General features: G+C 36.1%; 1 protein-coding gene across 6 annotated transcripts in view; it reads left to right on the top strand.

Moving 5' to 3' along the window:
* Window positions 1-17237, top strand: part of DCAF6 (DDB1 and CUL4 associated factor 6) — a 77280-nt gene that overhangs the window by 54968 nt on the left and 5075 nt on the right. For all 6 annotated transcript variants that reach the window (XM_021401878.1, XM_021401869.1, XM_021401858.1 and 3 more), the window contains 3 exons: window positions 10608-10746; window positions 15937-16093; window positions 17068-17156. In XM_021401878.1, coding sequence (XP_021257553.1) covers window positions 10608-10746; window positions 15937-16093; window positions 17068-17156 — 385 coding nt within the window. The remainder of the gene's footprint in view (window positions 1-10607; window positions 10747-15936; window positions 16094-17067; window positions 17157-17237) is intronic.

Below are 17237 nucleotides of genomic sequence, written 5' to 3'. Positions count from 1 at the left end.
GCACAAATAATTCAGTAAGTGATTTTTTTAATGAAAAAGTCATTATGTACAGATTCTGTCTTAACTGTTAGTTTTTCACACAATACTAAATAAACTTGAATTGCAGATAAATATCTTGTGGCTGAAATAGTTGCTACTGCAATGCCAACGTTCATTATAATGTAGTGGATGAAGAGCAAGCTGTCAAAAACTCTGCAATTTTAATCTCATTTCTGCTTTCATTTAGGATTCTTAGCTTCTCTTCATGCACCTAATATTGGCTCTATTACATAATAGTTCTTGTAGTAATGTAATAAGAATGATACTTCCTAGTGTCCTGTAGCTGTTACAGTTTCCCACCAGTGTGGACATCTTGAATGAAGTTGCCCTCCATCTGGTTTTTCTCCTCTTGTTTGTGCAGTGAGATTTCTTCTGTAGCAGTTGAAATCTATCATATATGAAAAATCATTCACCAAAATTAACAATGCAGTTAAAATCCTTTATGCAGCCCCTTGCTCCCTTATTCTTCCCCCATATAAAAACCAACAAAAGCTACTGTTTAGTCGATACTGGTTTAGGATTGCCTCCAGGCTTTCATTACTCAGGCTTAAACCGACCACCTCATTTTATTCCACTTCTTTTTATGTGTGAACAGGGAATTTTTCAAGTTTCATTTCTAACTACTCAGATACGTATTTACTTTGTTCCCCTCCAATTCTTCTGGTTTCAGGAGTTTCTAAATGCCCTCTGAGATACTGAAGAAAAGTGAGACAAGCTATGAGTAATGAAAGAAATTTGGATATCCAGAGAGAGAGATTAGGCACTGGTGGTCTTAAGGGCTAGCTGTAAGCCCTCTTAGTATTTATATCTCTCATGAAAAGGAGTGAAAGGAACTGGAAGTCCTCTCTACTACTGCAGCAGATCTTATAGCATATTATCCGTTTTATAAACTTACATATCCCTTACATAAAATCCCCCTGATGCCTTAATGAGTGGGAAGTTGCTTCAAAACATTCCTAATATAATGGGTATAAGTTGACTATAATTAGTCTTTTTGTTTTGTGCTAACATAGTGCTTTGAAATAACTGTTTTTCCATGCCCAGTGCATGGATGAACAGGATGAACATCATTTAAATGATGCTCATCCTGCCTGTTGTTGGCTTTATTTTGCTAGACTAAAGAGCGCTATGATTTTCTGCACTCTTAGAAGTAAAATCTAGTATTCTTCCAGGATTGTACTGGTTCCCATCTGTGCTCTTCCTAGTTCCACCTCTTTCTCGAATCTGGTAGGCCAGAAGTACGCACACTGAGCTGCTTGGATGTTGCTAAGAATAATGGTATGAATATTACTCTTTTTCTAGGGAAGATTCTCTGTGGTACCAATGGGATGTAGTTACATCCTTTCTCTCTCTTGCCTATGGCTGCCTCATAGTGGTGGCTTTTTGTCTTCAGATTACTGAAGTCTTTCCTACTTCATCATTTCCAGCAGGATAATGTTCCTATGTATACGACTGTTCTCAAGGTCCTACAGTCCTATATTCTTAAAATTACCCAATTTCATGTTCCCAATGCACAGCATGAGTACATTCCTACATTTTGCTCAAAGATCATTAGCAATACATTAAACAAATTGCCTTCAAGGCTGGTGAGTAACTCCACCCAGTATTCTTCCAGTATAGGCTTACATTCTCTCTTTTCTCACTTAGTGATTTGTTACCTAACAATTCCTTTACTAAATCTCATCTTCTCCGGTTTTACTTAATTATCGAGTTTCCCATGTGTCATCTATATGACATAATTAATGTCATTATTGCAGAAGTAATACAGTAGATTTCATCTCTCTAGAATATCTAGGAGGTATTGGGTTTTTATTTGTTTTGTTTGTTCTTCCTTTCCAGAGAAGGTTGTAAGATAATCTTGCAATAATGTAACTTTTGTAAACCTAATTTACACAGTGGCAAAAAAAGAATTTTTTTTCCTCTGGGACAAAAAAAAAAAAATAGACTGTAGCCTTCTGAAACAATTTAAAAAAAAAAAAGTTTTGACTATGTTGCTAGTTCTTGTCTGGAGCAAATTCTAGAGTTTTTTACTTTTTTTTTCTCCATACCTAATAACTAGTTATTGTTTATGTAGAGGAGAAACTCCACAGATGGGGAAATGTAGATAAAAGAAACTGCCTTAGCTTTCCACTGTAAAGTAAAACTTTCTCCACTGAGAAAGGGAGGGTAGCCTTCTGAGCCTGTACTCTGCAATCGTGAACTTCCTCTTAAGGACAAGAAGTGGCTGAAGTGCCCATTTGATACTTCTTTTGACGCTACTACTTGAAGTTAAATAAGTGGAGAACTTCTGCTGCATCAACCTTGCAGGTTTCAAACAATTTTTAGTAAAATGGATGTAGATTTCAGATTTATGAACAGATTTTTTTCATCCATTTTGCAAATCTAATGTTTGCAGAACTTTCGTTGTTTGATTCCAACTTTTAATGTGTTCAAACCAAGAATTTTATCTCGCTTATACAATCTAAGAATTGATACAAGGGACATAAACTCTTATTGTAGTTGCGTCTCAAAACACAATGATGGAACTTTGTCTCCAACTAACCTGAAGTTGAACTGCCACGAAAGACTGTGTGACAGAGAAACACAACATCTGCACCTACATGAGTATTTTGAAAAAGGCCTAAAATACTAGCAGCAAAATATGTAGAAATATGACAGTCCTTTGTAGGTTGATAAATTGGTTAAGTCAACTGAATATTGACTAGGAATCAGGTTGGCATAGTTTTGACATAGAAGGATTCATTGAAAGTAATAATTGAGAATGTGACATCTCTTTTCCTTCAGCATTTCTGCAACTTCTGAACATCGTTATAGGGTTGGTGGAGATCAGTGACTAAAAGAATCCTATATTTTGGATTGACTATAGGCTAGTCAATACACATTCTTTTTAATGCATAAGGAACTGCCCAGAGTGTTTTTAAATTAAAAAAAAAAAAGCCACAACAAATGATCATTTGTCTTAGAAATATGATAACATAAGCAGGTTTTGAAGTCTTAAACTAGGTCCATGGCATATCTTCATTAAAACTTAGTAAGTGTAGCAAATATAGTTGGAACAGAGATGAATGGCTCACCTGAGCAGTGTCCTTCGTAATGTGTGAGGCAGAGTGAGGAATCTAAGAAAGATGTATGTACAGAGAATGCAGTTTTTAACTGACTGAGTTGGATTTTCACAAAGTAGTCAATACAACTCTTTCAGGGCTGTTTTCCTTCTTAAATGACTTAATCACTTTTATCTAGACTTTGACAGAAGCTGATCTCTGAGCGGAGGTTAACTCTGGAAGATTTTAAACTAGTAGATCAAAATTTGAAACAAATGCAAACGTAAAATTGAAATGATAATGCAGCTGCTTCTGTTTCTGCTATAATCTATGAAAATTACTGCATTTTATAGGATCTACTTTGTGTACTAATATGTAATCTGAGTATTATTTTTGCTGAAATTGAAATAGTCTCATATACTAACACGTTGAGGAGCACAGATCTCCTCAGTTGGAAGAAGTAGAACACATTTTGTAATGGATGCTAACCTTTTAAAAACATGATATCCAGCATTTTTGAATGACTTCAGTTGTTGTTCCCTTTACTAGATATAATATCAGAGGAACAGCGATAGGTGATAGAATAATGAGGTAATTGATTTTTTTCCTCCCCCCCTCTTATTATTTCTGTATAATGGATTTATCAGGTTCTTGTTTTTTGTATCTAACTGGCATTTTAAGAATTGCTATACTTTAAATGCTGTGAGTTATATTTAGCTGCATGAATTTGCATGGAAATGGAAAAGAAATGGCAGCGTATACATCTAACGACATACTAACATTTTTATTGTGTGCAATAGAAATTAATGGAATTTGTAAAGTGTTAAGTTTGTGAAAAACAAATACCCTTTTTTTATTCAGCTGCTGAAGAATGTGTTAAATTTGCATGTGCCACTGCTGATCTGCTTTGTCTGGCACTAGAGAACACCCAGTTCTGAAAAAAATATAAGAATTTACATCTTTTTTTTTCCCTGAACAAGATGTAATTATCGAAGGTATACTTGATAATACATATTTATTAAAAAAGTGCAAAATATAATGAGGTTACATGAAAAAGTTACTTGATCTCATGTTCCTCACTGACATACGTGAGTGAATTAGTTATAAGAACATAGAAGGTTTGGACAACTGTGTTTGGCCGTGTGCCATAAGAGGGAGAAATGATCTGTGATTTAATGCTAAAGTCTAGGGAAATACAGAAAACAGGGAGAAAAATAATGCTGCTGATGAAAATTAACATACTGTCTTTGTGTGGCTGGAAAGGAAAAGGCATAGGATGTTGTTTCATAGAAAACTTCACCTGAGTCCTATATCTTAAATGCTTAGAGGAAAATACCACAGGCACGTATTTCACTGTCTTATCTTTCAAACTTATCTGTAATTGAAATACATAAATTTAACACAACAATATTTGTAAGGATTCAGGAGTCTGTGTACTTTTTGCTGTATTGCACATAAATTTCACGATAGGCATTCTTTCTGTATTAGACATGTTTACCATGAAGTTCTTTAGCTCTTCAGTAATGCCCAGGGGAAGAATGATTTCATATGCTATAAATTTAATATAAAAATGAATGATTTATTCAGCATAGAATTTTTTTCCAGTACACTTTTCTCTGATTTCAGATGTTGTTCTTCTGTAGAATGTCAGAATTTTTGAAAAATGAAAATTTAGAAAGGTTTGCAGCTGAGGAATGTTGAAAGACTGGCTGTGTTAGAGGGCCAGGAAACGACTTAGGAAGGCATTTGGGTAAACATTTTGTTCTGTATAATCAACAGAGAAATAAATTTTTGCCTTTAGGATGTCAGTAGGCTGTTACCGTGACAGTTTTGCCCATGTTTATGAACCTTCTTAATGCTTGAAATTTAACAGTAGTAGTAAATCTCTTTCCTAGCATCAGAGGCTTCCATAGGACCATGGGTATTTGGTAGTTAAAATCAGAAACATAATCAAATATTGATATTCAGAAACAGGATCTGTTTTAATATAGTTTACTAGTTAGTCACTTTCCTGAGCTGGATTTGACTTTGCTGATGACAGCTTATTTGTTACGAGACGTGGTAGGAATTCTTGGGCAAGAACGTGGTAGCAGGCAGCTGGATTCGTCTACATGGTCGGTGAAGAACTGACCATAAGGCATCAGAGAAACTGCTTCTAAGGTAATGGCAATCAGCCTTAGGTTGCCTGCATTTGTTTTTGATGGGAAAAATAGTTCAAATGAGAAGATGGCAACAACAGCAAAAAAGACTTCAAAGAGCAGAAAAGAAGGAAGCAGTGTTCCTGGAACTTAGCAAAACCAGACAATGTATGGCTGTGTGTTTTAGTGAATTCGGAAACCTTAAAAGACAAAGATCCTTTGTACTGGAGGGTTCTGTGCTGATTTAGTTGAGTAATCAAAGCTGAGACAAGAGGAACGCAAAAAGAAAAGAAGTACACCTGAGCTCCATAATCAACTGCTACAGCTGAACTTGAGAGATGGTCAATTTGCAATAATGGTGTTGGAAAGAAGTTATCCAAGGTACCAGATTAATTCTGTGACAGCTGCTGCACCTGGGCCTCTACTACAAGAATGTTTTTAGCAGAATTCCTGTAGACTGTCTGCAGATTCAGCTGGTGGTTAATTGTGATGTCAGGTTAGTCACTCTTCTAACTAACAAGTAAGCATAGTTGTTTTAAAACATGAATGGTTAGTTAGCCAGAAAATCTTGAGTAACATACACTGGGAGCTATCGTCTGCAGCTCTCAAAAATATATTTTAAAGAAGAATGATGTTTTACTTATAAGACAAATAATGTGCTTTAATAACAAACTAGTTATTTAACTGTGCAAATTGCATATATTTTTTTCTAAAATCCTTATTAGATGTCAGAATTCCTAAACATACAGAGAATGTCCTGTGTGACAAAAACTTCTCCTTCAAAAGATTTCTTAGCTTACAAGTTCGCATCTTTTCCATTTTTCTGGCCATATAATTGAAAGAATATGATTGCACCTGTGAATGCCTATTCAATTCACATAGAGCTTAATTTAAATGTGCTTTTGATAATTAATATTAGTAACAACTTTGAAGACTTGAATCTGGCTGATTATAAGGGGCAAAACTGTGCTCATCAAGTCTTCACATACCAATTTTATTATAAGATTTTACACAAAGGTAGCACAATATATGGTAAAAAAAAAAAACTTTAGCTTTATACCTTCAGATAAGGTGGGTCGTACTGAATTATTCTAAAATCAGAGCATTTCCTACAGTATAAGGACATAACTATAAGGAATGCTCTGAAAGTAATGCCTCCTGTTTTATTATGTTGGCAAACAACGTCGGAGGCAGATGTTATGGCAGTAGAGGTTGAACCTTCCCAACCATATTCCATTACATGTAGTTGCTGTGTAACAGATGGCAGCAGAGGGGGCAGTCGTGTCTGACATGGAGGTGTGTATGAAGCAAAGATGTGTCATTGAATTCCTCCACGGAGTAAAAATGGCTTGCATTAACATTCATTGACACTTGGTGAATGTTTCTGGAGACCAAACAGTGGATGTGAGCACAGTGAGGCGATGGGTGGTGTATATCAGCAGGGGGAGACAGATACGTCAAAGATAAGTCACATTCTGGACGGCCATGCGCAGTTGTCACACCTCTAAAAGAAGAGTGTCTCAGTCAGCTCATCCACACGAATCAGCAGATTACAACCATGGAACTGTATACGGAGCTGAATATCGGCTTCAGTGTGTTGGAAACGATGGTGACAATGTTGGAATATCGCGAAGTTTGCACCAGGTGCGTCTCATGAATGCTCACACAGGAACAGAAGGAACACTGTATGAAGATTTGTCAGGACCTATTGAACCAATCTGAGGCTGAAGGTGACAGTTTCCTGGATTGCATCATTACCAGTAACGAGATGTGTTGACACCACTACAAATCAGAGTCAGAACAGCAGTCCATGGAGTGGTGATATGTGAAGAAAAAGCTCAAGACTTAGCCCTTGGGAGGTAAAGTGATACACATTCTTTGGGATAGGAAAGGGATGATTTTTCTGAATTTCCTGGAACCTGGATAAAACTATCCACTCTGACTGGAATCAAGCCGGAGAAGAGGACAACCTTTTTCTTGCAACGTGGTAGTTCCAGGCCTCATACCAGTCTGGGGACCATGGAGCACATTGTAAGACTCAGCTGGACTGTCTTACCATACCCATTGTATAGTCCAGATTTGGCATCTTCTGTCTTCCATCTGTTTGGGCCCGTGAAAGATGGACTGTGTGGGCAATGTTTTCCTAGCAACAGCATCGTCATAGCAGCTGTGAAACAGTGGGTCACCTTTGCAAGCGCAGATGTTTATGAGTGCGGCATGCAGGCTCTTGTTCATTGCTGGTGAAAATGCACAGCTAATGGTGGTAACTATGTTGAAAAATAGTTTTTGGAGCTGAGAATTTGCTCTAACAAGTAGCGTTATTGTGCTCTTCGTAGTTGTTGCGGTTTCTGTGGAAATAAATAGGAGGCATTACTTTCAGGGTGACTAACAGAAAACAATGATCAGTTTCATTGGCATTACAAGACATAACATTTTGTTCCATAAAATTCATAACAATTAATAATACTTTGTATCCAACATTTTTCATACATCTTCACTATTTGATGCCTGAATATGAATAAATAGCTTGGTTTTATCAGTTGATGGAGCTGCCTGAAGGATGTTGACACAACGTGCATAAATTTCAACATCTGGCGATTTGTGCTCGGAAGAGCGTGCAGTTTGGAAGAGAAGCAGCTGCTCACAGTCAGCCTTAGGCAAACTTCAGAAGAGAGATGAATTGCACAGCACCCTTCTCTACCTCCAGATGCTCCGTATCGTTAGGCTACTGCCTAACTTTATGTTGCAATGGACAGGTATTGCTTATCACAAATATAAATTAAAAACCCAAGAAAAATATGTTTTTATTTGTTTTCTTAATTGGTGTTGGTTAGCGTGGCTTAGAAATGTACAGAAAATCTTCAGTTACGGAGAAAAAGTACCTCTCAGAGAGAAACCTTTTTCCTGTAACGTACTGTGTTCTGAAATAGCATTAGATCATGCTCATATTTATCTGTAGTGGAGAAGACTTGCCTCTGCCAAGCTCCTGCTTGTTGCAGCATGTTACTAGAACGCGTGATAACTGTCTCACAGTTATAGCCGCATGTGCTTGGCTGCGGTCTCCATGCTGAAGGTAGTCATTGACTTTATAAGATAACTAAGTACCAGTCCGTTTATGTTGTTCAAAATAAGACCCCAAATGATTATTTTAAACTCAGAACGGAACTTAAATGAAAGACATCGTTTTTATCTAAGATGGCTTTTTGTTTCTGCTTTTATTTTAAAAAATGCATGATTCTGAATAGCCTTGACATTTTTTGTCATTGTCTGCATTAGGGGAATTTCAGTGGGGTCATTCATTTTTATAGGAATGCTAAGACAAAAGAAAATAAATCAAGGAACTACTTTGGGATACTGGTTAGTTATTTAACACCATCCTCTGATCTCAAAACTTCTTAGATGCAATCTAACAAGTAACCCTTTTGAAAGAGCTGGATAAGTTTCCTGCTTTGTCAAACCTAATGATGTTTAACTTCTCAACTTCTCTGCTGCTCATCTTTTTGATAACTAATTAATACAGACAAATACACCGCATCCCAAAATCCAAATGGGCGTCACAGTGAGCAATAGTTGTATGGCTAGTAGGCATGGTCTTGAAATCCAAAAGGGTCTTCCTGTGATGAGTAGTTGTGTGCTGTTTCTGAAGCCTTGCAATCATTGATGTGGTTGATAAAGGAAATAATTATTGTTAATTTATGTCGGAAACAACTTCATTTTAAGCATAGGTACAAAGCTAAATGTCTGTGAATAATTGTTTAAGGTTTCTGCAAGTATTTTATATAGTTTATCATGTGCCAGTCATCTTTTTCCATCACCTAGAATAAATAACAATCACAGCGTACTTACTTAGTGTAGTGTATGAAGGTGGAACTAGAAAATTGCTGAGATATGAAGTTGGAGGAGGTAGAAAACTCGCAAAGGAAACAGAAGTACTCTGTTTTATAGAATTGTTTTCCAGACAAATTTCCAATAAGTGTATTAGCCCACTCTTGAGTGCATCTGTTGACTAATACTTACAAATCTCTTCTAATTTCTATTTTAAAAAAAAAGTATTAAAATGTCCTTTGAAAGTTTAGCCATATTAGAAGACTTGTCTTAGTTTGGCAGATAGTTTATATAAATGCATACATATTCTGTATTAATTATTCATCATTCGGATTCATTTTCATCTTTGTCTAGCTGTAGGATAACAAGTTATCTTAATTTTATTGTCCAACTTCCTCCTGTGACAAAAATGAAACAGAAGTGTGCAGACCATTGGTAGAGATAATTATGAGACAGAGTTTTCTGGAGGTTTTTTTTCTGGGAAAGGCTCCTGTTGCAAGAATCCAGAAGCAGCAGCTAAAACACCACCACATAATTTACAGCCTAATTCTGGCTACTAGCTTTTGCTTAGCAGCATTCTGAGGTTAGGCGTGTTCAATTCTGGATCAGTTTAGTTTTCAGGATCCTATATATTTCTAGTATAGTTAGATTCCTTGCTTTCTGCTAAAATCTGTACCTGCTTCTCCCAGGGGGATGATGTTCTCCTTGGACTGTGTTCAGGACCTCAGAGCTAATAGCAACACTGACACAAAGTGAAAGAAGAGCTAGGTGCAGGTGATGAGTTTGGTTAGTTTGGTTATAACTGGAGTTATAGGGATCTGCAAACTTAGGGCTAAAGAGGAGAAACATCGCACCAGGGTCTTTTCACATCTTAATCAGAAAGTAGTTTCCTGGAACTAAATAGTCACAAAAGAGAATATATCATTTAGCTAATTTTTCTTTGTTATTCTAGGAAGACTTCTGCTGTAGGTCCACTGCTAACATAGACGTAGTTTCTACTGTAAATTATTTCAAATCATTTCTGTCCTTAGTAGGGCCATGTTTAGAAGATGTTTAAGCCTGGAGCTTTGTCATAAGGAAATAGCAAAGAAAAATGTATTTCATGAAATTTGAGAGAGAAAAAAACAAACACAAAAACCCACGAACAAATCACACTGTAAGGCACACTAGATCCTTAATAGCTTTCTGCATTTTTAAATGTCTGTATTAGCATAGATTTTTTCACTTCGGAGTTTTGCTACCTCATTGTGTTTGGAGTATATCTCTAGCACTTAATAAAATAGCACGTGAATTTTGCCAACACCTGATGTTTGTACTTCAGAGAGGCAATAAAATGTTGCATCACTTGACAGTCCACCGTCTTGCATGCTGTTCTTGCTCTAAGCCAGGATGGAAATCTTTAAAAGTCTGCAGTTTTACATTTGGGATAGTGTGGATGTTTGTACCAAACTTATGGAGAGTGTGTTTGAGTGCCTAATTATTATCTTATAGCCCTGTTTTGATAGCCCATTTCAATGTTTGGAAATGGTGTTTCAGTACTGTTCTCTTTGTGTACTATTCGTAGACGATCTGCTGTTGCCCGTATTCAGGAGCTCTTCAGAAGGAGGAAGGAAAGAAAAGAAATGGAAGAGCTGGAGACTTTGAACATTAGACGTCCTTTAATAAAGATGGTTTATAAAGGTCATCGGAACTCCCGAACAATGGTACAAATGCTTTGTTTGCTTTTGGAGCCAAAGGTTTTTGTATGGAGTGCATTAGTGTGGGTGTTATGTTTGTAAGCTTTCCAAAAAGGACGTTATAAGCACTTCCACTTGTATATTCAGTTGGAAGTCATATAATTTGCTCTAAATGAAAATGAAAATCAGCATGGCTGGTGTGTCACCGTGTTAGACAATCAAGTTTTCAGCAGTTTGATTTTCTCCTTAGGTTCCTTAGAAATCTCAGGTACTTATCTGTCAGCTTAAGTGGTGTAAAATATGACTGCCTTCAAAATTATTATTGGATCCTCACGTTCCCTTCCAAGCTCTTTAAAGGGAAATTAATGATTAAATTATGAAGAGACTGGAAAGGAAAAGCGAGGATTCAATAATAATTTCAAAAAGCTTTGATATATGTGAATTTAAAAAAAGGAATTTCTGCTAGTTATTAATCTTTAATATCAGTATTAAATACCCTGCCTTTTTCATATAAAATGCTATATTTTAGGGAAAATGCAGCTACTGTTTTTAGAACAGTGGTGCGTGAAAAACAAATGCTTTCTTCCTTGCTGTTTCTTTTTTTTTGTCTTTTTACAGTACTTCGAAGACATTAAGTTCTCAATACTGAGCGGTGTTCTGTAGAAGTAGTAGGTGTCTTACTTTGAAGATGATCTGAGGAGTAGTCCTTTCTTCTCCAAGAGCAGTTTTCTAGAGTTTAAATGAAAGGCCTTGATTACAGTGGGGGGAAAATACTTCAATAAAAGCATATTTCAGTAAGCATAAAACAATAAAGCCTAGAATAAAATTGATTAATGACAAGATCTTGCACTGTATTTCACAAAATAATTACTCAAAATTGCATTAGTTTAAAAGTCATACCATCAAGCACTTAGTTCAGAGATATTAAGACTAAGCTTGCCTAAGTGGTCTTAATTTAGTCTCCGTCTGTGTATGTGTTTTTGCACAGATTATTTCATGCACGTTGTTATTTGGCTTCTGTAGAATTTGGTTTGGTGCTTTAGCTTCTGTTTTACATGAGCACCTCTGACAAGGGATGCATGCAGTAGAAGACTGACAAGTTTGTTTCTGTGGTGGCAAACATCACTTTAATTATTGTTTTTTCTCATGGATGCCCTCCGTCCTGCAAGAAGAAAGCTGATTTCCATTTAAATTTGTGAAGGAGGCAGTGTAGAGAACGCACTTTCTATACGCTTTCTCTGTTTCCTATACACTTGAGCTGCCTGGGGATAAAATTGTCTTGTCAATTACATAGACATCTATTATTTTGATACATACACGTATAAGAGGAATGAACTAAGGTCAGGCATGCAAATCAATTCATTTGGGTGCTTTCTTACTTTTGAAAGTTTAATTTGGCAGTCTTACAAAAACTTCTAATGATCATAGTTTGTGTAATTCCTGTATTTGTTAGAAAGCAAAATATCTGAAAAGAACGATAGCAGCAGTGTGTGTGATGGTTGGGGGTGGGATTTCGTGTTTCTTTCTATCTGCTCAGGAAAAGAATGATCTTGTGAGCCCAAGCTCTACTTCTTTCTCTTCAAAATTTGTCTTTCACCATGTACCTCCAGTTCTGTTTCTCTGGTCTCTTTCTTACTACTCTTCCCTCCTGTCCTAGTCATCTCTTTTCGTATATTTGCTGTTCTTCCTTTCGTTACTCTCACCGCAGGTCCCGCATTCCCACTTTAAAAAGTTAACTTCAAAGAAATTCTATTCTTCAGTAGAGCATTTGTTTGTAACTAAGAAGAAGATAAGCTATGTATGCATGCAGCAAAAGCTTATCTATAAATTTGAAAACACAAAATATTTTAAATGTGAATTTGAAATCTGTTGCTTTATGGGACGCTAAAATTAAGTCATTTGAAAATTACAAATGTAAAATAAACAGATACATAAGAAAATACAAAGAAAGCAGGAAGGACTGAGAATAAAATAAGGTTGTTTATTATTATGGATGTTTGGGATGCACTTGTATGTAACAGAAAAATAAAAAGATGAGACCTATAAGACAAAAACTGCAAAAAGATGAAAATATTAGCTAGAGTACAGATTCCAGAAATGCCATTTTCTTGGCTTATTTTTAGCTATAAAGATGACATTATTGTACCGACTGTATTATAGGAACGTACTCTATAGACAAAGACCTAGCAAGATCCTAAGTCTGAAATTTGATACTGGATGTACTTATGCTGAAAATACGGTGCATGTTTTTAATTGTGTTAATGGTTACTAGTATGGGTCTTTGTCATGGCATTTTTTAAATCAGCGTAGCTGGGTCAAGGCACAGAACGAGACTGTGTCTGTCCTTTCCTCCAGTGTGTTTTCTGGAAAAGCTGTGCAAGAAGAAAGGATGAAGGTGCTGCCTTGAGGGGAAACCCCCAAGGGTTTCTCAACTGCCTAGTTGAGAGCTTCATTGTGATGTGTTACCTGGAAAAAAATCCATAATAGAATTCTGTCTAAATGGTCTTTTGCCTTCTTTCATACTCAGGTTTCTATCTCTTTTGTATGAGATATTCTTAATTACTAAAAATTAAGAAATTACTTTATGCTGTACTTCCAGGATTGAACATCATCTGTGTGAACTCTGAAAGCTGCTCTATGGGAAATTTCTGTTCATATATCTCTTCCAGCGTAGGTCAATTTAAAAAAACTAATGCCCTTTAAACTTGATAACTGTTTAAAGTGTAATCTTTTGTGTGGGTTTACATTTTAAAATTCCAGCCCAGATTGTTCTGAAGGTTTCAGCTCGGGCATTGTAACTGAGCTTTGACTGTTCTTGAAGGAGCATCCCTTCTCCCTCTGCCATCCCATCTAACCTCTTATTCTGTGGTTGACATGGAAGATGGAGAGTGAGAAAGATAATGCTGCCTGACCTGTTCTTCAAATAGTTTAACAATGGTTACTATGACATCCTACTTTATGTAGAATCAGAAGTGATTCCTGAAGATTACAACCATTAGTGAAGGAAGTGACCAGTTCTTGTCTGCTCAGACTGATTGTTTGACGTCCTTTGGATTACTATGTTCAGACGGTGAAGGCAAGAGAGAAAGGTCTTGACACAGAAAGATTATTCTGGATTTAACATAGTTGTTTCTTAAAAATTATTCTAGTTTTCTATTTTAGGGGTTCAGAAGTTAAACAAGCCACATTCTTTTAGGCTATAGTCATAAGAGTATTGTGAATGTTACAGGTGTGTAGTAGTAATAGCATTGCATTTCAAGGAAATGTATGTCTGATGCATCTGAAGAGGCTGTTTGTTCCTGGCCTGCAATTTCTGTTATTTGCACAACCATTTTCACTGCAATATTACTGTTTCATGGGGCTACTTCAGCTACATTAGTTCCAGAACTCATAATTAATAAATAAATTAATAATTACTATACAGGTAATTATTTACAAACAGTATTTTAAAAATAACAGTAATATTAGGCTAACACAAATAGTTATATTAATAAGTATAAATAGAACTAGTATATATAAACAATTATTAGACAATACGTTATTTTATAATCCAATAACCATACTGTGTCTTCAGGGAAGGGATGGGGACAAAGAGAAGATGGTTCAGATTTGCCTTCTCACTTGTCTCCCAGGAAATCTTGCAAGTCAAACAGGAGTTAAGTTAGTTACCTTGTCATTGACTCTTCTTGCTGTTTTCCATAATTCTCAGAATCAAGGAGAGGGCAGCCTAGCCATTTTGAAGGAGAAGATGGTGACTTCATTAGAAAAGTGGTCACAGCTTGGTTAGCAAATCATATCCAGAAGAACAATGTTGATGAGACTAAGAATATTTATGGAATTTGACGTACAAATACCTCCTGAATTATAGCATTTCACACCAGGAAAATGGAAATGGGTTATATAGTAAATCACTGTATAGTATACTAGGTACAGTATACTTAGGCACGTTTTGCTGATTGTGAAGCTCTGTGACAAACTGTGGTTACAGTGAGAAGGGTCTGGCTTTCTGGAAGTCTTCTCAGGACCTTGAATCTTTCTGCAGTATACTTCAGTCAGTGGCTCATTCAGCCCAGTTGTGGTTGCTTATGAGCAAATGTGCACACTTTAGGTCGCAATGCAGTATTTTTTTATTTTCTTCCTATTTTTTTCTGTTTTGCAAGGCATTCCTGAGTAAGTTTTGCATCTTTCAAGTACAGTTACCAGTCTTATTGTCAGAGGTGTAGAATTTCCTCCCTCAAATGTATAGTTCTCCAACAAGCACATGAAAAATCCTTCCTGACTGTTTTAACTACAATTACTATCGTGGTTCAAACTGACTTGTTATCAATAAAGCTGTAGAGGAGTTAGCTGTAGGCTGAAAGCAAAGGTGATCCAATTATTATTTTTGACGACTAAGTGACTTAAAAATAAACAAAGTTTGTGTGATATTAATCCAGCCACTGCAATGTAAAATTCCCTGAATTGGTCCGAAATGCTAGAATGACCTTCTATGTGAACTGCAGGCACTCACTGAATATGCCACCTATAAATTGATGTACAGCAACTTGTGTATTTTTAAGTTTTCTTAAAAGTAATAACATCCAAATTTATTTTACTTCATGAGCACTTTTCACTGATAGCATGCAAGAGCTCCTGATATGTGACAAATGTTAATCATGTCACTTTAAGCATTTCACAAAGCTGTCCGCATACCCTAACAAAACAATAGGAACAACATAAAGAACAGAATGCCTCATCTCTGGTTTATTTTGTTGTTGTTGTTTTTTTAAAGTGAAACTATGATATTACTGGTTCCACTTGCAGGGAGAGATGCTACTACTTTCATCTGCTTAAGTGGACTTACTTCCCAAAAAATGATTCATGCACCCCTGACTCCAGTGTATCTCATCACTCTGGAAAGTAATACATCTGCTGTCATTCTCTGTAGACCTTCAGCTGCAATGTAATATCTCTTATTTATTTCCAAACTGCTGAGTCTGTCCCAGCTTCTCTCCTTTTTTAGTTAGCAGCCAATTTGCTCTGGAGATCTGTAACCTTCTACGTTTTCTTTTTTTGATTGTTTTTCTTTAAATGTTTCCTTTAAATTTCCTTAAGTGCTCTTTCTCCCTTTACAGAGCTCTAAGTTCAGATGCAGTGTTACTGTAGAAATGAGATTATACTCTTTGATGTGTTTCTAAAGCTGGTTTTAAAAATAATTGTTTTTGTTTTTTATTACAGATAAAGGAAGCCAATTTTTGGGGATCTAACTTTGTCATGAGTGGTTCAGACTGTGGCCATATTTTTATATGGGATCGCCATACTGCTGAACATCTCATGCTGCTGGAAGCTGATAATCATGTGGTAAACTGTCTTCAGCCTCATCCATTTGACCCAAGTAAGATGGTCGCTTTCTACAGGTTATATGTTCAGGTTATCTGTATTAAGTTTCTCAAAACTCAGTCTTCAATTCTTTGTGCATTACTGTGTTGTAATGATAGATTTTCATTAAATTCTTGTTCATTTTTCCCAATATAAGTTAGATAACACTGCTTTTAATTTGGTCTTGGACTAATGACTTTGGCCTCATTCAATAACTTAATGGAATGAAAACATTACTGACATAGTATAAATAGAAAGCTGAGATGGAGTAAAAAGAATCTCCATCTCTTGTTCCTCTTCCCAGTACATTGTTTTCTATGACACTAATGAGTGAAATACGGGGGTCGCTGAAATGTTGGCCAACATTCTAGGACATGATACTTGAATCTGGTCTCTACTTGCTCTGTTTAATAATTGAGTGAAGTGTGTTCAAACTCAGTGGCATTGTGAGATTTGAAGAATAAATAAAATTCATAGGAATTCTATCAGTTTGTATTCAGGGGGGAATATTTATGGAAAAGATGAACCGAAGTAGCAGAAGGAATCAGATGTCGTCTGACGCCTGGATGAAAAATCTGAACCATTCTGCAACTTCTGACACAGCCAGAGAAAGCATGCGCGTTATTTCTTTTTTTCATAGCCTACATGGCTGTAGAAAAATAGTTAACTATAAATGCATAAAGTTAAAATAGTAGCATAAGAGCTTGGATTTTTTTCTGACTAATCCTACTGAATGATAGGATTGTTAATCTTGTACAGATTTCCAGTTACTGAGATCTTTCTGTGGAAGTTCTATTCTCTTAGAGTTGTTGTACAGTGATCTGGAAGATGTTTTGCATATTTTAGAAGAGTATCCACTGCTTTTGTATATTCTAATGTCAAAGACATTTACATGAAAGATGATGAAGTTTTCAACTGTACTTTTATAGTTTGGTATTATTTTGCTTCTGTCTAATCACATAGTTCATTTAGAATGACTCTTACTTGTAGTTCTGGCCTCTTCGGGAATCGACTATGATATAAAAATCTGGTCACCATTGGAAGAATCCAGGATTTTTAACAGAAAACTTGCAGATGAGGTAAGAAACTTCCTTCCATTTCTCACTTACGTTGCACCTTCCAATTCTACAGAAGTCTTTGCTGCAAATTACAGATATTGA

This window comes from Numida meleagris, chromosome 1, assembly GCF_002078875.1.
Source record: "Numida meleagris isolate 19003 breed g44 Domestic line chromosome 1, NumMel1.0, whole genome shotgun sequence".
Taxonomy (NCBI): domain Eukaryota; kingdom Metazoa; phylum Chordata; class Aves; order Galliformes; family Numididae; genus Numida; species Numida meleagris.
This window is presented reverse-complemented; position numbering and strand designations above follow the sequence as displayed.